Raw genomic sequence first — 20250 nt, 5'->3', positions numbered from 1 at the left:
CTTAAACCACAATATGAGAGATGTATGTAAATCACATTTAAACGGAGACGGTGCCGTTAACGCTGACAGCGACTCATCACATTTGAAGATGAAGTGTCCCCATTGCTGCTAAAGCATTTGCTGAGCGAGCCGGGCTGCCCCCAAGGCCCTGGCCACGGTCTCTGCCACCGTGTCACTCTTTCCCACTTAAATCGCTCCTTCACAGCTGCACAACGTCCAGCTGTTAAAGGAAAGTGCACCCCCCGCTCCACGCGGGTATTAGATGAGAAGGAAAGGAGTTACAGAGGGGTGATGGACGGGATGGGGATTCACAGGGATGGGATAGGGTAGGGATGAGATGGGGAGGGGATGGGGAGCACCGGTTTGTTCCCGGTTCCACTCCCGCCCCCCCGGATACCCAGTTCCCCCGCCTGCCCGCCGGGTGCGGGTCGGGACCAGTCCGGGCTCCCCGCGCTGCCAGCGCGGCCGGTCCCGCATCGCGCGGTGTGTGGTGCCCTCCAGTGGAGCGGCGGCCGCGCAGCCCCGGCCCCGCACCGCAACCGTGAGCTGCATCTGCACATCCCATCCGTGCGCTCCACCTGTACATCCCATCCGTGCACTCCACCTGCACATCCCACCCGTGCACTCCACCTGTACATCCCATCCGTGCACTCCACCTGCACATCCCATCCGTGCACTCCACCTGTACATCCCATCCGTGCGCTCCACCTGCACATCCCATCCGTGCACTCCACCTGCACATCCCACCCGTGCGCTCCACCTGCACATCCCATCCGTGCACTGCACCTGCACACCAAGGCCCTGCAAATCCGTGTACAGCACCTGAGCTCAGTGTGATGGGTGGCCATTCACTGCCCATGGGTCGGCACAGCACAGGCTGCAGCCGACTCCTCCATCCCTCCCCAGGACGTGCCAGCAGCGCGGCTCTCCCAGCTGGAATCACTCAATGCCAGGAGGAGGCAGGCTGGCGGGTCAGTCTTTATTACTAAATAAATAGTCATATAAGTCCTGTGCAAAAAACTGTGGCAAAACCATTGGCCTTGGTGGGCGGTGGGGGCCGTGCTTCCCACACCCAGCCCGCGTCCGAGGCTGCCGGCATGGCACAGCCAATGGCGCCAGCGTGGTGAAGGGAAGCGGTGGCACTGGAGCTCATCGGTGAGAGCCGAGACCTCCAGCATGGCCAGGGAAGGGCCAGGACCCCCCATCCAGGCTGGACACCCACCGGGACAGCAGCTGCTTGAGGGACGGAGGCTGCACGAATCCCTGAGGAGCAGACAAGCACCATCCAGCCCAGTCGCAATTCCGGAACTGCTCCGGTGGCCCGGGCAGAGTCCATGAGCTCCCAGCACCACTGTGCTAGAGCAGGGAGCTCGGGGCCTGGCCGTGCCGCCGCTCCCGCGGCTCCGCCGTGCCCATGGTCCCCAGCGGCACCACCACCTCCTCCGGCTGGCAGCTCTTGTTGAGCTCCACCACGCGCGGCACCACGGTCGACCAGCGATCTGTGGGGAGGGTGGGAATTGGCAGAGCCAGGAGCCTGTGGCTGCCCCCAAATCTACTCTCAAGGCTCATCAGAGGCTGCAAACAGCATCCCAAGGGATGCTCCCAGCCCACAGCACCACGTTCACCTCCCCACAGATCCTGAGGAATGTTCCCAGCCCATGACATGGCGCTCACCTCTCCGTAGCCGGCCCATGGTGTGGGAGAAGCCGTAGTACTGGTATGTGTCATTCTTGCCCGGATCCTCACTGATGATGCCCAGATTCTGGTTCCAGTGAGACCAGTTCACCTCATCCACCCTGCGGGGAAGGTCAGATCCAGAGGGGCTGCAGAGAGCGCCTGGGAGCCAGGGCAGCAGCTCTGGCATCCACCAGCAATTCCACCTGCCTCCAGATGAGAACAAAGGGCCCTACAAAGGAGTGAATTGTGCTGGCTCCCCAAAACACCGCTGGCCATGGTGGGAGAGGCTTGGCTGCTCCCCAGCCCCCGAGGGCACCTGCCTTTACCTGAAGCACCAGCGGCGGTCCGGCGTCCCGTCCGTGCCCTTCCCCACGGTGACCATCTCCCCTGAGCGGAAGGCTTTCCGCAGGAACACTGGGAAGGAGCGCTCGATGTCCAGGATGGTGGTGGCCCACTGCCAGGGACACCAGGGACTGCTTGAGGATGGAGGCATGGAGGTGCCTTGCCCATGGAGCTTGGGGTGCTGCAGTGTTGCAGCCCCCTGGGCACAGGCAGCCCCTGGACTCCCTCCCCAGCAGCCCCTGGGGGGGTACCTGCAGCTTCCATATGTGCTTGCTCTCCTTGGAGACTTGGCCCACAGTCTCACCCATGAGGGCGATGAGCATGTTGAGGAGGAGCACGAAGGTGAGGATGATGTAGGTGACGAGGAGGATGATGAAGACACCGGGGTACTTGGCACTCTCAAGCATCTCCAGGTCACCCATGCCGATGGTGAGCTTGAAGAGGTCCAGCAGGAAGGTGCTGAAGGTCTGGCTGTCCCGGCAGGATGGGTAGGTGGGCACTGTGCAGTTGGACTTCTCACTGCAGGACTCGCTGCTGGGACACGGGTTCAGGAGGGACACCAGGGCTGGGGGGGAGAAGGGACAGAGAAGGTGAGTCCATGGGGCAGCAGCAAGTACAGGATCCACAATGGGCCCCAACGTGGCTCTGTGCCTGCTGAGACCGTCTCCACCATGGGAAGAGGCAAAGGCTGGGTGCACAGGTGGGTGGGATGAAGCGGGAGGTCTGCAGCCCCCTGCCCAGCTGTGCTACAGGGCTTGTTCTTCCCCCAGGTCCCTGCTCCCAGTCAGGCCCTACCTGATGCGTAGCCGATCATGAAGAGTAAGTAGACCAGAAGGAAGCGGAACAGGTCTTTGAAAAGGATCTGCAAGTGATGGAGAGCAGGGTGAGGTGTGCTGGACTGTGGCACCATCATTGAACTGGGTTGCCAGGAAGGCCAGGCTGGGAGCAGGGCAGTGCTGAGCCACAGGAACCCTACAGAAAGCCTGGAGGATCCTCTTTGGGCAGCACATCTATGGGAGGAGCAGCCCTGCTGAGGAAGGAGAAGACCCCTGATCCCACCAGACCTTCTGGATCATGATGCTGTAGGTCCCTGTCAGCTTGAGCCCACGGGTGAAGTACAGGGCGTTCATCCAGCCCAGGACCAGCGCGAAGACCATGACAGCCAGGTACGCCTCGATGCCACCCAGGTACAGCCCCGCCGTGACAATCACCAGCACCGAGTAGATGAAGCTGGAGGAGAGTCGGGGTCAGACCCTGCACCCAGAAGCCCTGGGGTGTGGCAGCTCATGGTAGTCCCAGGGGTTCCCTACATACTAGAGCAGCTGGAAGGAACCATCTATGAAGAAGGAGTTCACACCTGGGCACTTCTTCATGAACAGGTCTTTGATCTGCAGGAGAGAGGGACAGGTTGGAGGGGCCAGGGGGAGCGAGTCCTGTGTGGCAGGGTCCCCGTGTCTAGGGCCACCACAGCAGGGGTAGATGCCTCAGGACACAAGCCTGTCACCCCTGGAGACCCCGAGGGCTCAGTGGCCCCACAGGAGGACCCCCTGCCTCACCACACTGACGTTTGTGCAGAAGAAGAGGATTCCAGTGAGGAGGGTGATGATCTCCCCGGCCAGGCGCAGGTAGTCGGCAGTGGTGGTGTATGGGTAGGGGGGCTATGGGGAGAGGACAGAGCTGAGCTGCTGCCCCATTCCCAGTAGACCTCCCTGCCAGGCAGTGCTGGCCCGTGGGGCTGTGCCACGGCACCCTGGGACTCACAGGGCCTTCCATGGGGCGGTAGTAGGCGACGAGGGTGAAGATGATCATGGCACTGAGGTAGGAGACCACGCTGATGTAGAAGGAGACAGCCCCAAACTTGCGCCACTTGTCGCGCAGCAGCTCATTGATGGGCTCCACAGCCAACATCTCGTGGCGGTTCTGGTGGGAAGTGGATGCTGTCAGAGGGTATCTGCTCCCCCAGTGTCCCCCAGACCCCTCCCAGTCCCCCCAGTCCCTGCACACCTCAATCTTGCTGTTATAGACAAGGATCTCCAGCACAGACACCTCCTCCCCACAGGTGTCCAGCGAGGAGAGGTCATAGAGGGAGGAGTAGACGGGGCCGTACGCCCAGTCCTTGAACTTCCGTGAGAGGTGCCGGGCGTCCTCGTCCGTGATCTCCCGCCGGATGATGTGCTGGAAGATCTGCCAGTGGGAGAGGACTGCTCGCACACAGACCTGGCCCTGACCCGCTTGGGGTACCCTGCTTTCCTCCCACCCCATCCCAGGCACATCACCCAATCCACCCCTTGCACCGTGGTGGGCCCAGGGGGCTCCCAGGGTGCTCCTGGGGGGCTCCCAAGGTGCTGCAGAGGTGCAGGGACACTGCCACAGTGGGAAGTTCCCCAGGATGCTGCAGCTTTTGTATTTTTAATGACCCCCCCGCCCACCCCATCAGAGGCTGAGGACAGGCCACGGGAGAGGATGGACTGTGCCTAGGGCCTGGGGTTAATTAAGGAAGGGCTGGAATGCAGTGGGGCATTAATTAGCTGTGTTAATAGGCTGTGCATCCAGGTTTCCACCAGCATCTGCAAAGAAGCCGTGCTGCCAGCAGGGACATCCCCCAAGTGCGACAGGGCTCAGCCCGTGCCTTGGGCATGGCAAGAGATGTCTCCCCACGTTGGGGGTCACCGTACCCCGATCTTGCCGGTCTTGGCCGCCATCATGAGCGGGGACAGGCCGTCGTTGTTGAGCAGCGCCTCCAGATTGGTGTCGGGGAAGAGCTTGGCGCACTTGACGAGGAGCAGGTCGTACATCTTGGTGACGAACTTGGTGTTCTCGCGGGTGTTGTCGGCGATGGCCACCAGGGCGTGCAGCACCGTGTTGCCGCGGGAGTCCTGGCGCCGCAGGTCCGCCTGCTTGTGTCCGTTCTCCGTCAGGTAGTGCACGATGTGGGGCTGGTTGGTGCAGGCGGCCAGAGAGAGGGGCAGCTCGCCTGCAGGGACATCGGGGCTCCCGTCAGCCCTGCCCCGCTGCGGGGGCATCCTGAGGCACAGCAGTGACCCCTGGGCTCCCTCCCTGCTCACCGAAGTAGAAGTATCCGCCCTCATCCTTAGGCTGGAAGAAGCGGCCGCGGGCCTGGGCGTGGACGTCCGCTCCCTTCTCCACCAGCAGCTCCACGTAGTGCTTGCAGCGGCGCTCGATGGCGATGTGCAGGGCTGTCTGACCTGTGACACTGGTGACTCTCAGCTGCCACCTTGCCCCATAAGTTTCCCGGGTCCCCAGCCTTCCCAGGGTATCTGCTGCTCCAGTCCCAAATCCCCCTGGAGCCCCCCAGTCTCCCCAAGGTCCCCACTGCCCCAGTCCCCAACCTCCCCAGCATCCTCCATCCCCCAGGGTCCCTGCTGTGCTGCTCCCCGAATCACTGCAGTGTCCCCCATGCCCAGGCAGGGCCAGCAGTGGCCCCACGTTCCCCCACCTCGGTAATAGACGTCCCTGAAGGGCGAGTTGATGAACTCCCTCATGTTGCCCGTCTTCTCGGCGATGTCGAGGAGGAGGGGGATGGTGTCGTTCTTGCCCCCGCTCAGGTTGAGCAGCGCCTTGGGCAGGCAGGTCTTCCCCGTGGAGGGCTCTGCAATGGGAGGGTGCTGAGGAGGATTCGGGATCAGCCCCCCTGGCCATGGGGGTGCCCAGTCCCACACCCCTGCACTCCCTGGCCAAATCCCTGGCTTCTCCCAGGCTCTGCACGTCACAGCTTCCCGTGTCCGGGCTGTGCATCACCATTCCCACAGGAATACAGGGATCACCACTGGCATGGCACAGCCCCGGCACCACGCCCTGTCCCAGGGCAGGGAACCCCCCAGTCCTCACCTCGGAATTCCTCATCTGTGAGGCGCTTCTTGTGGGTGAGGAGGAAGGAGAGGAGCCCGTCCAGACCGGCCGGGGACCCCCGGGAAACGATGTCGAAGAGAATGGGTCTGTTGAAGACTTTGAGGACGGGGGGCGGGTTGGGAGCCGGTCCCTTTGCCGGCGCCTGCTTCCTGCGGGAGAAACCCCAGCGCTGGGAACCGGAGCCGCTGCCTCGGCTTCCCACCAGTGCAATGAGCTTAAGGGTGCTCAGCCGCTGGGCACCGGAGACGCACCGGGGACACCCCCTGGCTGGGGTCACCCACGGGGCCGGGACAGCCTCCCCACCCACAGCAGTCCAGTGCTCCCAGCATCGCCCACGGGGGTGGTGGGCGCCTCGCCGGCTCCCACCGGTGCTGCAGCGCTTTGGGCCCCCAGCTGCGCTCCCAGCAGGAACGGGCCGCGGGTTTGGTCACACTCCAGCACCACGGGCGAAGCTAAACCGGTCGGAGCAGTTGGCAGCAGCGGGATGGACTGGGGACAACCGGTCAGCTCCGGGCACCGGGAATGGGGGCAGGACGGACGGCGGCTGCCCCAGAGAGGCATCCCCAGACTGAGGGCTCACGGGGCGTCCCGGCCACCTCCACCCACTTCCACGGGAGGACACCCCGCTGTCCCTGCTGGCTGCATCCCTGGGTGGGGACTCTGGCGGGGGGCCACGGTGGCCGCCCCAGGTGCCCGGCACAGAGGGGCATTGTGCGTCCGGCTGCGGGCTGCCCCCCCCCCGCTCCGGTTTCCTGGCGCGGGCAGGGCGGAGGCCCTCCTGAAAAGCCCTTTCATGCCAGAGCCAGACGGCCGCACCGGCCAGGGGAGCGGCCGGGCGCACAGAGCCTCTTTCATGGCGCCGGTAAGGGGGAAGGGGGGCGCGCTCCCGCACTCCCGCGCTCCCGGCCCCCGGCCCCGGTGGTGAGGCTGCAGACCCTCACCACGACATGGCGCGGCATGGCACAGCCCAGCGCTGCCACTGGGACTCACTGGGAGCTGCTCCCTGTTCGTGGCATCCTTGCCCAAAGCATCCCGAAATGCCACTCGAAGGGCTATCCCCGTCCCCAGCTGCTGAGCATCCCCGTCCCCACCTGGGTGCCCCGACCCCAGCACCCCCCGCCGCACCGGGGGTCCCGTACTCACTCCGCGACCCTCCTGCGCCAGCGCTTGTTCTCGCTGGGGTGGTGGCGGTAGGTACCGTAGTCGAAGAGGGAGTCCATGGGGGCTTTCTTGGGCGCGGGGACCACGGGGGACTCGTAGATGGTGGCCTCCAGCAGCTCCATGGGCTTCGGGGCGCCTTTCCGAAAGGCCCCGTGGAATTTCATGCGGAGGTTTTGCTTTCCATCCCCGGCGCCGGGGGGTCCCCGCGCTGCCTCGGCGGGGGTCGGGGTGTCCTCGCTCTCGAACAAGTTGGCCAGCGAGGAGAGCGGGAAGGAGTCGTTCTGGAGGGAGCCGTCCTCCCCCGCGCCCTCCCCGCCATCGCCCACAACAACGCGCGGGGGGTCCTCGGGGTCTGCCATGGTCCCCGAACCGCGGGACGGGCACGAGTGACGTGCCTGGGTGGCTGTGACCCCCGGCTCCTTCAAGAGAGTAGGAGACCTGGCAACGGAAAACCAAGTGTCAGCCCCAAAAGACTGTCCCCATCCTCTCCCCGGGGCACGGAGCCCCGCGGTGGGACAGGTCCCACACCCACCCTGGCAGCCGCTGGGGCCGGCAGGACTCCCTGTAACTCAGTGTCCCGGCTGGTCCTCTCTGTCCCTGCTCTGCTCGGCACCCACCTACCCGGTTGCGGGGACCCCTCGCGTCTGTAGGGGCCCCTTCGGCTGCGGCGCTGCCGCGCTGGGCGAGGGCGAGCCCGGCCCCGCTGCGGTCAGCCGGGGTGCAGCCCAGGACAGGGCACAGAGCAGACCCTGTGCACTTCGATCTGCCGCCCAAGGAAAAAAAACATTCCTTGGGATACTCCCCACGTCAAGGGAAGTATCCAGGGAAGCGCCCAGACTCAGTGGGAGCTGCCACCGCAGCAGGGCTGGGAACGGGGCCAGGGCTGCTCGCGATGCTCCACAGCTCCCGCAGCCCTGGGGGGCTCGGTGGGACCCGGTTCTGGGCACTGGGAGGGGACAGGCGCGGCACGGGGGGGCTGCAGCCCGCGGGAGGGCCGGGACAGCGGTTGGGAGAAGAAATTACGGGTTTAGTTTGCCCAGAGGGACGTGGGGCTGAAGGAGAGCTGCACTACCAGCGCGGCCAGCGAAGTTCTGTGCTGTGCCACCGGCACGGCCGTGTCCTGCCCGCACATCCCTGCCCGCACGGACAGGTGACCGACCCCAGCGCTCCCCCAGCCCCGCTTTTCACCAAAACCCACCGGCAAATCCCAGGTGCGTTAGGGATCCGCACAGCTCCTGCCTCCGGCGAACTCAGCCCTCCCCGCGGGTCCCGGGACAGAAAAAGTAGCGGGAAACGTGTCATTTAGTGCTGGGCTGCAGCTCTGTGCAACAACCCGCAGGGACAGGCTGGGCCCTGCTAGGAGGGCAGTGCAGGCGGGGACGGGCTTGAATTCGGCAGCGGGTCCCACAGCCGCCCCGACAGCCCCGTGCTGCTCCCGTGGGCACGGGGGATGAGGGTGGCAAACGACCCCAAAACCCCGCAGCAACGGGGAGGGAGCTCAGACAGCGGCCCCTTCTTCCCACCGCCCTGGGGAACACTCAGCAGGGACAGTGCAGCCCTGGGGGACACCAAGCTGAGACGATACAGCCCTAGGGGGGGCCACGGGGTAAACCACAGTCACACGGTTTCTCCTCTTTGCTGCCTTTCCTGCCATCTCCAACTCTACAAGAAATTCCACAAGCACCTGCCAAAGTCCGCAGGTCTCACATTCCGACCCCACGCAAGCGGGGAGCCCTCGCATGGCCGGTTTGACCTGGGACAACGGAGAAGAGGGAATTGCCAAGCAACTGATCCTGCGGTCTGGGAATGGGGACGGAGCACCCGAGCCCTCCGGGCTGCGCTGCGACCCGGGAAAGCACAGCTTTAGGGAAAACCCACACACGGTCGGACTGTCACACCTGCTGTCACCGGCCGGGGCTGGAAGGTTGTGTGGGAAAAGAACGGTTCGGTGCCGGCACCGCCAGCCCGGGCACTCCCCTGGGCACGGCCGCTGCCAGGAAAGGTGCTGTCAGGGGGTTTGATTTGGCCCGTTAGTTATTTGGGCTTGGAGTTTTCAGACTTCCTCACCTCATGGAATAACTGAGTCAATGTGCAGCTCTTGTATCCAACACAAACCCCACCTGTGCTCCAACCTCTCCCCAGCTACCCACCAAGGTACCTCCCAGCCGGACCAGTATCCCCGGTGAATCCCCACTCCAGCCCACCACGGGGGCACGGACACTGTCGCCGACACCGGGATGTGAATGGACGTGCCCTGGGCGGGCGGCAGGGATGGTGTCCCATGACATTAAAGTGTCACTCAAACTGAAACCGGAAGGTCTCTGATGGGAGTGAATCACTGAAACCACAGGGGGGTCATGCTGGAAACGCTTATCCGGAGTGATCCAGACATTTCCTAAAGTCATCCACACCACTGGGGCCGTGCTCACCTGGGGGAGAGCCGGGAGCTCGGCGTGGGCAGCACGGGGGGTTTGGAGCCAGTGGGAACCCCCTCCTCAAAGCTTCCCCTGGGAACGCACCCGGCACCCCACCCTCAGAGCGTGAGCCCCCAAATTGCCTGGACACATCAGGACTCCGCGGGGCCAGGGGGCCTTGCCCAGCTCAGCCCACGACCCCCGCCTCACCTGGCGGCTCCATCCTGCCCTGGTCTCCGTGGCTGCCCCAGGGGCTGCATCCTGCCCTGTGTCCCCTCCCCGGGAGGTTTCATCCTGCCCTAGTCCCCGCGTCCCGGCCCGTCCCACCCCCGGCCGTGCCCCCCCTCTGCCCGCTCCCCCCGGTCCGTACCGCGAAGGGTCCCGCGGAGGGTCCCGTCGGCTCCGGCGCCGCCGAGTCTCCGCGGGGCCGGTCCCGGAGAGCGGCCCCTCCCCGGCTCCAGCGGCGGGGGCGGCACCGGGACCCGCCCGCGGGATCGGCCCCCGCCCGCCCCCCCCGCCCCTGCGGCACCGGGCACTGGCTCGGCCCGGAACGGTCCCCAGGGAACACCCTCTACAAAACAGCCTCTGGGAACAACCCCCCAGAACACTCTCCCTTAAATAAATTCCCCTGAAACAAGGAACAGCTCCAAAACATCCTCCCCAAAACAGCTCCCTCAAGAACAGCCCCAAGTCACCCTCCCCAAAACACCCTCGCTGACACAGTCTGCCCAGAACAGCCCCAAAACACCCTTCCAAAGCAGTGCCCCCCCAGAACAGCTACCCCAAACACCCTCCTCAAACACCTTTCTCTAAAACAGCCCCTCCAGGAACAATCCCCTGAAACAGCCCTCTGAAACACCCTCCTCAGAACAGCCCCCCAAAACACCCTCCCTGAAACAGCCCCCAAATTCTCCCACAAACAGCCCTTGCGAGGCACAGTCCCCCAAAAAACCCTTGAACCAAAACAGCTCCCTCCAGAACAGCCCCAAAACACCCTTAGCAAAACAGCCCCCCCCCAAAAACAGCCCCAAAGCACTCTCCCAAAACAAATTCCCCGGGGACAGCCCCAAATGAGCCTCCCAAGCCGTGGTACTGTCAGTTTTTATTAAGTGCTGCTCCCGCCCCGTGCAGGGGATCGGCAGCACAGAAGGTGAGGGGGCTCGTAAGGCACCGCAAACACCACCGGCACAGACCCGGCTGCCGCATCCCGGCAGAGGGAGTCGGTCCCACGCCGGCACCAGAGAAATCAGGGTCACCCGGGAAGTCATTGGCTCCTCCGCTCTGGGCATCATTCCGGATGATCCGGTGCCAATCGGCACAAGGTGCTGTCGGTGTGTGGCGGGATCCGGGCGCAGTCCCAGTGCCAGACAGGTCCAAGGTCGCATCAGCAGGACTCTGCCATCACCACACTTCATTCCCTGCCCAACCGGAGACAGGAATCCGGGAGCTGGGACTAGAAACATTTGGTTTTCCTCTTGGGAAATCCTACAGTGACACCCGCAATTGTTTTATTGCCGTGTTCTTAATAGAAAATTAATGATTATTATTTTTTGGTTAGAAAACAGGTTATCCACTGCAGATCCAGACAGGAATTGAAGTCACAGGAGAGCTGGGAGCTGCCCCGGCTGCCTCAGTGATGAAGACACAGGTAACACCCATCACACCTTATTTAATCCATGCCAGTCTCGTGCCAGCTTTAGGCTTTGTAGCTCAGCTCGGCGTTCATCTTCGTGTACATCTCATAAATTGCATCCAGGATTGGGGTGACCCTCGTGAGAAATTGATGGATTTTTTCTATGCTTTCCTCCTCCTTTACTTCTCTACCCTTCTCCAAGGCCTTCAGCAGATCGGATTTGTAGGGAAGAGCGTAGACTGAGCCCTATAAAACAGGGAGAAGGCATTAGACTCCCACACACCCAACGGAGACCATGGGTTGGGTTGTGCTGTGAGGTCTCTGGACGCTCATCAGCACATGGGAACGACCTCAGGGATGGCATTTGGATGACTGGAGAGGGGGGAGCGCTCACCGTGAAGAGCTTCTGCAGCATCCAGCCATGGTATTTCTTCAGTGCGATCTCATAAGCCTTCATGGCGTTCACTCGGATGAGGTTGGGATGCTCCTCATCCCGCTCGCCATCGGAGATGCTCTGCAGCAACACCAGCATGAATTTCAGGCCCCTGGGGGAAGAGCAGAGATGTTGGGGTGAGGAAAGGGGGTGCTGCTTCCCAGCTTCCAGCCCTGCGTGTCCAAGCACCCCAAAAATCCCAGTCTCAGCAGTGCATTCCCCCTGTAGGGCTGGTGCCTGTCTCTGTGGGTGCCTCCAGGGAAGAGAGAGAAGGGCAGGATTGAGCCCCCCAGGAAGGACAGGGACAGGATGACCCCTGGTGAAGCACATGGGGACCTGTGTAGGATGGAACGCTGTGGGGTAGCACATGGGTATTGGAGGAGGATGGAGCCCCTGGGGGAGATATGGGGAGCAGGGCAGGACGGAGCCCCCAGGTGAGGCTGGGCCCAAGGGCTGAGCTGGACAGGGCCAGGTGCAGACCCATGGGGTCCCCTGGCACTGCAGGGTCCTGGCCTGTCCAGACAATCTGAGGGCTCATACTCTGAGGTTGAGTTTCCACGTGCATTCCCAGGGGAGCTTTGAGGAGGCAGTTCCCAACAGCTCTGTTCTCCAAAATGGCCAGACCCAGCCCAAGGGAGCAGCCCAGCCTACACAGCCTCCAGCCAGTGTTCACCAGCTCCCGATGCCGTGAGTCACCTTTTCAACCACATCAGCGCCAGCGTCGCGCCTATCTTGGGCCAGGCTGAGCCGTGCAGCTCCTTCTCCACCTCCAGGATGTTCTGCAGCGTTTTGAACTTGGCAGGGTTGGAGTCATAAACAGCCCGGATTTTCTGAGGGCAGAGAAGGGGGTTGGCTCCCGGGAGCTGCCGGGCAGGGCGGCACCGGAGCGGGGAAACACGATGGCTGCTCACAGGGCTCTGGGCAGGAGCCCCGGGAGTAAACACGACACCGAATGAGCCACTGCTGAGCCCAGAAGGCTCCGTGGAAAGAAGAGCCCTTTGAAACACCTCTAGGTCCTGTCTCTCCAATCTCACAGCATCCCTGCCCAGGGGTTCTCCCTAAGCCCTCCTGAGCCCCTTCCTACCTTGATATTTCCAGTCAGGTCTGCTTTGACCGGCGAGTAGACGATGGGAGTCCCCAGGCAATCTGTAAAAATGTGGAAGGAGGACGCTTACACACTGGTGACACAGGAGACACACCAAGTCCCCTTAACCAACAGGTTTTACCTTAAGAACAGCCTGGATGCTGAGACACGAGCCAGTGGGACTGGGACAGGATCTTTGGGTTGCTGGCCTTTTGGACAGCCCTGCCACCCACTGCGGCCAAAGCAGCGACCTCCAGCCCCCCCCCGGCTCCGGGACACAGCCCTGGCAGAACGTCCTGGAACAGCCTGACAGGCTCCGGACACTGCCCGTCCCCAGCCCGGCAGCCCCATGTCCTGCCCTTCCGGGGCTGCCATGGAGCCGCCACACAATAGCCGACATTGTGGAGGGCAGCGGACACGCCGGGCCACGAGGGTGGCCACGCCGACACCCACTCAGGTCCGGACACGGGTGGGATCCATGGCTGGCATGGGAGAGCCCCTGCCGCGGGCGGTGCCTCTGGATGGGGTGTTCCAGGACGCTCCCCAACGGCGCTGCTCGGCGGGTTTGACGGGACTGTGATGCAACCTCGGCCCAGGCACAGCAGCCAAGTCCGGGCTGAGCCCCTCGGGGGGGCTGTGAACCAGGTAGGGGGGTCACGACCCAGGATTGTGGAGGGGGCACCGCGGAGCAGCTGAGCTCGCAGCAGGCCTATTCCAGCCCGTACCTCCCACCCCCGGCCAGCCCGGTCTCACCGAAGAAGGGCGGCAGGTGCGCCACGGCCTCCAGGAAGGGCAAGGTCTCGATCTGCTTGTCAGCCGGCAGCGGCTTGAACTCATGTTCCAGCAGAAGCGCCATGATCCGCCCTCTGAGCTTCCCCCTCACCACTCCCCGGCTGAGGGGGATCTGAAGCTAACGGGGGCCGACCCGGCAGCGCGCCCACACCACGCTCCGCCCCCCTCCGCTGCGGCCAATGGCCGTGCATCGCCCATACTAGCGGTGCCCGGCCATTGGCCGCAGTGGAGGGGGGCGGGACCTGCGGCGCGACGAGGAGGCCACGCCCCTAGAGCCCTCTCAGAGTCCCTCAGCCGCGGGGAGAGGGGGAACAGACGACCCCGCTCTGCCCTGCCTGCGCTCCGTGTACCAGGCGGGCCGCCCTGAATTATTTACGGGAGATGAATATTTCATAGGGAGCAGATGGAAAACAAACCTCGACGCGCGGGGGTGGTTAAACACCTCAGTGGAGGGGGTTGGGTGGGAAAATGACACCGAGCGGGGGACACGGAGAGGTGAAGGAGGGAGGCGTGGGAGCGCAGGGAGGCGCAGCCCGTGTGCAGCGCCGGGAGGCGATTTGCTGGCGACAGAGCCCCAAACCCGGTGTTTTTACCGGTTATTCTGGAAAAACAGGTCGTGGGACGATAGCGATCGGCAGTTCGAAGGGAGGGTGCGGATACAAGGCGGGTGCGGGGAGCTGCGGGTCACCGGCGGTGGCACCTGCGGGGGCTGCCGGCTGCTACCGCCGCTGTCCCCGATGCCACACAACCCCCGTGGTGGCTGGAACCCACCCCAGGATGCCCGGAGCTCATCCCGTGGTGCATTGACCCCCTCTCGGGATGCCCGGAGTCCACCCCACGGTGCCCAGCCCGTCCCAGGGTGCCCAGAGCCCCACCCGGGGTGCCCGGAGCCTGTTCCGCGGTGCCCATCCTGTCCCGGGTCACCCAGCCCGGTTGGGCGACGCGCTGGTGCCAAGGCGGGCAGAGAGAGAAACCTTTAACCCCTGGAATATTTACAGCGCCATAAACCCCGCGGGTCCGGGCGCTCCGACCCGGCACAGTGGCACCTCCCCGGAGGCCGCTTCTGCGCGTCCTGCGAGCGCTCGGGGCGCGGCGGCACCGCCGGGTCGGGTCACCGGGAGAACCCCCTCATGTCCCCGTTCTTCCACCCTCGCCTCCCTCCGTCCCCGCCTCTCTCTATCCCGAGTCCCTCCCTCCGTCCCCGCCTCCCTCCCGTTCCGCGGAGCCCGTCTCGCTGCGTCCCTCGGCGCTGCCCGTAGCGCCGGGCGCGTTGCCGAGGCAGCGGGCGGCGATGTGGCTGCTGAGGGGCCTCAGCCCGGAGCGCCGGGCGGAGCGGCGGGAGCTGGAGGAGCGGAACCGGCAGCAGTGGGAGCGCACCAGCCGCTCCTTCGCCCGCGCCGCCGTGTGCTGCTCCCGGCAGGCGCGCTGGAGCGAGCCCCGCGTTCCCCCGCGCAGGTACGGCCGGGGGGCCGGGCAGGGTCCCGGGGGGACCCCGGCGTCCCCCTGACACCCCGGTGTGCGGCAGCGCGGTGGCGGAGCGGCGGGAGCGGCTGGAGGAGCGGCGGGAGCGGCTGCGGCGGCTGCTGCGCGAGGAGCGGGAGGCGCTGTCGGCGGAGCTGCGGGAGCGGCGGCGGGGCGGGATGCGGAGCGAGGGGATGCGGAGCGAGGAGCCGCGGGACAGCCGCGAGGAGCGCGGGACGAAGGTGAGGGCGCGGCCCGACCGGGCTCGTCCCGCATCCCGGGGCTTGTCCCGCATCCCTCCCCGTGAAGGGCCGCTCCCTTGTTTTAGCTGTGCTAGCGGGACCTGCTGGGGGGCCCCAGGAGTTCCTCGCTGTTCAGCGCTTGGTGCTCTGAACCCTGGGGGGGTTTGGGATGCCGAGCCCTCCCCTGTCCTGACCTGACCCAGCTCTCTGTTCCCAGGTTGCTGAGCAGCTGCTTCAAGAGCACTGGAAGGAAAACAGCACAGAGCTCCAGGAGGTGATGTTACTTTCTATTTAGTCCGTGCTGTCTTGTACTTATTAAACCAGTTTTTAACTTGAAAGTCACTCACATATTGTTGTCACTCATATCACAGCAACTGCCCCAAGCTCTGATTAGTAAAAGGCAAAGTGAAATGGTTTAACTGTGTAAGAAGCCCTTTCAAAGCCAGTATTTTTAAAAAAGTCTGTTCACTCAGGACAGATTTTCATCCTCCACAAGTATCTCAGGTGCTTTTTACAGCAGTCCCTGCCATGCTGTGGTACTTCCTTATTCTTTATTCCACCCACCTGCTGCTCCAGCCCTGGTGTCACTGTCACACTGGCGTTTCCCATGTGAGACTGACCCTCAGCTTGGGACGTGGTGGGCACTGTGGACACCCAGACGAGCCCACCTCTGCAGAGGCACATCCTGCTGGGACTTCAGGGCTGTGGCTGGGCCAGATGGTGCTCCAGAGAGTCTGGAAGATCCCAGGGGACAGGAGAACCTCTGGCACTGATGGCCATGTCATGTCTGTTGTGTCTCCAGGCGGAGTCGCAGCTGCACAAGAAGCACGTGATAGAGGCCTGGGGTGATCAGCTAACAAATAAAAACAAGGTATGGAGGGGCAGCCCTGGTGTTTCTGTCACTGGGAGGACTCTGGTGGAGTGTGACACTTGTGCCTTTTGCCCTGGCTGGCAGACATCTTGTCTTCCCATATGGACTTGGCTCAGAGGTGGGAGGAGAACAGGAGTTGCTGTTTGTTTGTTTTCTTTCGGTCTTGAATCAAATAACAACCAAGGGCAGGGAGCTCATTCCCACAGCAGTAGGGAATTCTACAGGAAGGGCACTATTACCAAACCATCCAGCTTGCAGGAGGCTGATTTGTGGATCTGAGCCAGAGGGTGTTTGTTTGCATTAGCCTAACCTGAAATGCTGTGTTTTCTTTTGGCTGGGAAAGGAAGAGGTGACTGAACTTGAAGAGAAGAAACGTTATGAAAACAAGTACGAAATGGCACGAAGGGAAGAGCTGGCAAGGGTGAGACAAGAGGAAGAGAAGCATCAGCTGGAAAAGAAGAATCAAGCAGAGATGTTGCTGCAGCAGATAGAAGAACTGAAATTGCAGGAGGCAGAGGTAATCTTAAGTTTCTCCTCATTTGAGGAGAAACGTCACTTGGAAATACTGCTTCACTTGGAAATACAGCAAGCTGACCTCTTCCCTCTGGGTTTGCACTGGATGAAATGTGGGATGAAGATAGCTGTGACAGTTTCTGTTGGTATTGCAGACCTCTGCCTTGAATGCTGCCATATGGCTGAACCCTTGTAGCTTGTTTGCTCCTCTTGAAGGGTTCAGGGAAGTCCCTGGAAGCCTTCAAGGCCAGGTTGGACAGGGCTTGGAGCAACCTGGCATAGTGGGAGGTGTCCCTGCCCATGACAGGGTTGGAACTGGATCATATTTAAGGTCCTTTCCAACCCAAACCAGTCTGGGATTCTGTGAAGTGCAAGTGCTGTTTTGTGCTGCATCAGATGAGAAAAGCATTGTAGGAACTTCTAAGTGTGGCAGGTCCAGATCAAAGGCTTTGCCAGCAGGAGCTCCTCAGTGTCTCTGTGCTCTGAGCCATGAATTAAGTGAATGTGGAATACGACTGCAGGGGGATTTTCCATGCCTGCAGAGGAGCAGCATGGGGTAAAAACTCTGGTTCAAACAGGCTTTCTGGGATGTTGCAGCTCTCTGATGTACTCTGTCTTGGTGGTTGTTTTTTCCTTTTTAGACAAAAAAGCTGAAAAAAGAAAAAGAGAATTTATTAAAGCAGCAGTGGGAGCTGGAGAACTTGGAAGAAGAGAGGAAACGAATGGAAGAGCACCGAAGGCAGAAAGAGCTTGGGTATGACACCAAGTGGAGCTTGTTTTGGATAGAATCTGTTCCTGAGTCCACAGCAGCACTTGAGGCTTGAGGAGATATTCCAGCTAGCAGTAGTAGGATGTACATATTTGGATTTTGATGGACTCACCCACAACAGCCAAGGAGCAGATGCACTGGTGCCCTTTCTTCTTTTGGTTTGTTGCAGCAGGTTCTTCTGCTGCCTCTAAGTCATGTTGTTACAGATGTACCTCCTTGAGTGCTGGTGTACAGTAACAAGGGGCTTATAGAGTCAGTTTGAATGTTTGATTTTTTTTTAAAATTTTGCCATTTTTTTCCTCCTTCAGTCGCTTTTTGAGGCATCAGTGTGGTGCCCAGTTAAAGAGACGAGCGCAGCAGATACAGGAGGAGCTGGTAAGAGATTGATTCATACTTTACTGTGTGGTGAAAAGCCTTGCTCTGTGTGTTTTGTTTGTGTCTGCCTCTGATGCCTCCAGCATAATTAGTCAGGAGGCCCCTTCCAGCTTGTGCACAGGGCTGGGGCACAAAGCTCATGGGGAAGCAGCAGATGGAGCATCTTGCTGAGCACACCCTCGCCACTGTCACCAGGAGAGGAGCCCTGCACACAGGCTGGAAGCCTGTTGGACAGTTGTTAATCTTGTGGTTTATCTCCAGGAGACAGACAGGCAAATCTTATCAGCCCTCCTCGAGAGAGAAAATGAGAATCATCTCCGGCAGTTGGGGTGTCGGGAACAGGGGGTGGCAGACGTGGCCTGGATGAAACGTGTCATCGAGGAACAGCTCCAGTTGGAAAAGGAGAGGGAGGCAGAGCTAGAGACTCTTTTTACGTGAGTCTGCCCACCTCGGAACATCCTCTGAACACTGTGTGTGCTGAATGTTCCTGGTCAGAGGGTCTCAGAGGCACAGGCTGGTGGACACGCCACCTGCCTGGGAACAAACATGAAGAGAAACCTAAATGCTCCTCTAAAGCACGAGGTAGCTCCTCTGTGCCTGTGGAGCACACAGGGATTTTAACCTCAGAGATAACTCCTCCTCTCTCCTTCAGGGAAGAAGCTAAAAAAGTGTGGGAGATGATGAAAGAAGAATGGGAAAGGGAGAAGGTGGCCAGAGATCGCCTGATGAATGAGGTGATGACCCTTCTTGATGAGGTTTCTCCCTTGTCACGAAGAAATTGTTGTTCCAGTTGTAACCCTACACCCTCCAGAGGGTCACAGCCTTCTGTACCCAGGGCAGAATTTTTCTCCTTGTCTTATGTGTTTTCTGGGAACTGCTTAACCACGTTCTCCCTCCATCCTCTGCCTTCCCACAGGTCTTTGCAGGCAGACAGTGCCAGATCCAAGAGAAAATCAAGTTAAACAGACGTGCACAGGAAGAGACCCTGAAGTATCGAGAGCAGCTGATCAGAGAACTTGAAGAGGCAAAGGAACTCAGTCGGAGGGAGAAGGAGCAGGAGGAGGAACTGAAGACAGCCCACAGGCAGGAGCTGGAGGCACAGGTAGGCCAAGGTTCCCACAGACACACAGGAATGGTGAAGGTGCCAAATCTCATCCCCAATTTCTCCGTGCCCAGGGGACAGAGCGCCGCTGGCAAGAGGAGGAAGAGCAGTGGAGGGAGGAGGAAAAAGAGGAGAGATGGGCCCGGCAGCGCCACAAGGAGCTTGTGCAGCAGGAGGGCGAGCGCAGGGTACGGTCACCCAGGGGTCACCCCGACAACACAGGGGTCCCCCTGGCACAGGGGTCACCCCAACACACAGGCCACCCTGACACATGAGCCCATCACGGAGGGTGATGGCATTAGGCAACACAATTCTCATTGTGTCTGATCCCCACAGTGCTAGAGCAGATCACTGGGCTGTCCCGTCCTCTTAACAGAGCTCTGTAGTTTTCTCTTAGGAATTGCTTTTCTTTTTTGCTGATATTGATACTTTAGTCCCCAATTTTTAAAGAATGTTTGAGGCAGATGCACTGCTAGTGCCTCAGATGTTATTCAGTGCCGACAATACTTTATGGGCTGCATTAAGGCAGTTGGGACAGCGCATCTCCACTGCTCCATGTCTTTGGTGTCTGTCCTGCTTTGCCTGGCTCTAAAAACAAAGCTGAATTTGAGTAACCCTACCTAACCCCTCCTACCCAGCAGATTACCTCCTTTGCATGTTGAATAGTGTGTGTGTGGATTAATTTTAAAGCCCATAAACCAGTTCTGGTCTTTGTTCTGACCCTGTTAGGTCTACAGTTACCCAAAGGCACCATGGACCTGAGGAACGAGCACTAAATGCAGCTCCAGACTACAGAAAGAGAACTTTGAAGACTCAAGGAACTCCTGAAACAATGGTGGCTCTGGGACAGGCTACAGTAGATTTGTGAAAATATTTAGCTGTGGCCCAGCTGAACAAGAGCAAATTTCTACTGCCTTCAAGAATGTGGGGGTGTGAGCACCCTCAGAGAACTGGAGTTGTGCTGATATGTTTTAGTAAGAGCTGGGCTGTGGCAACACAGCAAATAACGGGGCCCTGTGGATCTCAGCCATGAAAGAATACAAGGAATGGGAGCTGCAAACCAGGATGTGCTCTGTCAGGCTCCTACCTCTGTGAATCAGGATTTGCCTGAGTGCCCAGCTGGCTTTTGGGAGATAATTCATTATGCACTTTGCACATCAGTCAGATAATGTGTGCTGTGGCACCAGTTCTTAATTTGTCCAATTCCTCTCCAGAAGGTGCTGAAGACTTCATTAAATGTTGTTTTTCACTTCTGTAATAAAGAATGAATGAAACCTGAACAAGGATTTGTTTCTTTTCATGAGCAAACTACTGAAACAATAGGAGGGGAGACTGAGTTGATTATTGCACTTGATTGCTGTTATCATTGGCAACTGCACCTTGAAATCAGTCCTGTCAAAGCACAAGGAGCTGATAAAGGGCTGTGACAAAGATGGAAGGCACCCCAGCACTTTACTCAACTAGAGAAACCTTTTCCAAGATATTTCCAGAAGCAGCAGTCAAATAAGCCC

The 20250-nt window shown here is 60.6% G+C and overlaps 3 protein-coding genes across 7 annotated transcripts; 1 reads left to right on the top strand and 2 right to left on the bottom strand.

Annotated features, from left to right (window-relative positions):
* Window positions 1–972: 972 nt before the first annotated feature.
* On the bottom strand, window positions 973–9910 carry TRPV4 (transient receptor potential cation channel subfamily V member 4). 4 transcript variants are annotated; one of them, XM_051785465.1, is made up of 16 exons: window positions 9835–9910; window positions 7033–7488; window positions 5869–6038; window positions 5477–5629; window positions 5085–5225; window positions 4695–4993; window positions 4024–4203; window positions 3781–3939; window positions 3576–3677; window positions 3334–3407; window positions 3084–3249; window positions 2815–2881; window positions 2271–2584; window positions 2004–2131; window positions 1675–1796; window positions 973–1499 (listed from the first exon to the last, which is right to left on the bottom strand). In XM_051785465.1, exons 2-16 carry the CDS (start codon window positions 7407–7409, stop codon window positions 1357–1359), a joined length of 2595 nt encoding a protein of 864 aa, XP_051641425.1. In that variant the 5' UTR covers window positions 7410–7488; window positions 9835–9910; the 3' UTR covers window positions 973–1356. The 4 variants fall into 4 exon arrangements, with proteins under 4 accessions (XP_051641425.1, XP_051641423.1, XP_051641424.1 ...); XM_051785463.1 differs by lacking the exon at window positions 9835–9910 and adding an exon at window positions 8249–9807; XM_051785464.1 differs by lacking the exon at window positions 9835–9910 and adding an exon at window positions 8249–9807 and having other exon boundaries at window positions 3585–3677.
* Window positions 9911–10555: 645 nt separating this feature from the next.
* Window positions 10556–13553, bottom strand: GLTP (glycolipid transfer protein). Of its 2 annotated transcripts, none has more exons than XM_051785468.1 (6): window positions 13368–13553; window positions 12615–12676; window positions 12227–12360; window positions 11492–11642; window positions 11129–11343; window positions 10556–10985 (listed from the first exon to the last, which is right to left on the bottom strand). In XM_051785468.1, exons 1-5 carry the CDS (start codon window positions 13468–13470, stop codon window positions 11161–11163), a joined length of 633 nt encoding a protein of 210 aa, XP_051641428.1. In that variant the 5' UTR covers window positions 13471–13553; the 3' UTR covers window positions 10556–10985; window positions 11129–11160. The 2 variants fall into 2 exon arrangements, with proteins under 2 accessions (XP_051641428.1, XP_051641429.1); XM_051785469.1 differs by having other exon boundaries at window positions 10556–10949.
* An 870-nt stretch (window positions 13554–14423) lies between these two features.
* On the top strand, window positions 14424–20231 carry TCHP (trichoplein keratin filament binding). The gene is made up of 12 exons (XM_051785575.1): window positions 14424–14861; window positions 14932–15109; window positions 15327–15383; window positions 15912–15980; window positions 16324–16497; window positions 17135–17247; window positions 17571–17637; window positions 17899–18071; window positions 18290–18371; window positions 18554–18739; window positions 18814–18927; window positions 19469–20231. Exons 1-12 carry the CDS (start codon window positions 14698–14700, stop codon window positions 19499–19501), a joined length of 1410 nt encoding a protein of 469 aa, XP_051641535.1. The 5' UTR covers window positions 14424–14697; the 3' UTR covers window positions 19502–20231.
* Window positions 20232–20250: the final 19 nt, after the last annotated feature.

The sequence above is a fragment of the Manacus candei genome, unplaced genomic scaffold (assembly GCF_025592945.1).
Source record: "Manacus candei isolate 608988 ecotype Guabito, Panama unplaced genomic scaffold, ASM2559294v1 h1tg000020l, whole genome shotgun sequence".
In the NCBI taxonomy this organism is placed as follows: Eukaryota; Metazoa; Chordata; class Aves; order Passeriformes; family Pipridae; genus Manacus; species Manacus candei.
The sequence above is the reverse complement of the archived record's forward strand: the minus strand, read 5'-3'. Positions and strand labels throughout refer to the sequence as shown.

Excerpts from the sequence above, each read along its gene's own strand:
- TRPV4 (XM_051785463.1), bottom strand. The coding sequence starts at position 8,352 with ATGACACGTTTCCCGCTACTTTTTCTGTCCCGGGACCCGCGGGGAGGG. Across the intron at positions 4,994-5,084 it reads GGGCGGATACTTCTACTTCG|GCGAGCTGCCCCTCTCTCTG; the intron begins GTGAGCAGGGAG and ends ATGTCCCTGCAG. Across the intron at positions 1,797-2,003 it reads GACCGCCGCTGGTGCTTCAG|GGTGGATGAGGTGAACTGGT; the intron begins GTAAAGGCAGGT and ends CCTTCCCCGCAG.
- GLTP (XM_051785468.1), bottom strand. The coding sequence starts at position 13,470 with ATGGCGCTTCTGCTGGAACATGAGTTCAAGCCGCTGCCGGCTGACAAG. Across the intron at positions 12,361-12,614 it reads ACCTGACTGGAAATATCAAG|AAAATCCGGGCTGTTTATGA; the intron begins GTAGGAAGGGGC and ends CTCTGCCCTCAG. Across the intron at positions 11,643-12,226 it reads GCGCTGATGTGGTTGAAAAG|GGGCCTGAAATTCATGCTGG; the intron begins GTGACTCACGGC and ends CTCTTCCCCCAG.
- TCHP (XM_051785575.1), top strand. The coding sequence starts at position 14,698 with ATGTGGCTGCTGAGGGGCCTCAGCCCGGAGCGCCGGGCGGAGCGGCGG. Across the intron at positions 15,384-15,911 it reads ACAGCACAGAGCTCCAGGAG|GCGGAGTCGCAGCTGCACAA; the intron begins GTGATGTTACTT and ends TTGTGTCTCCAG. Across the intron at positions 18,740-18,813 it reads GGCAGGAGCTGGAGGCACAG|GGGACAGAGCGCCGCTGGCA; the intron begins GTAGGCCAAGGT and ends CTCCGTGCCCAG.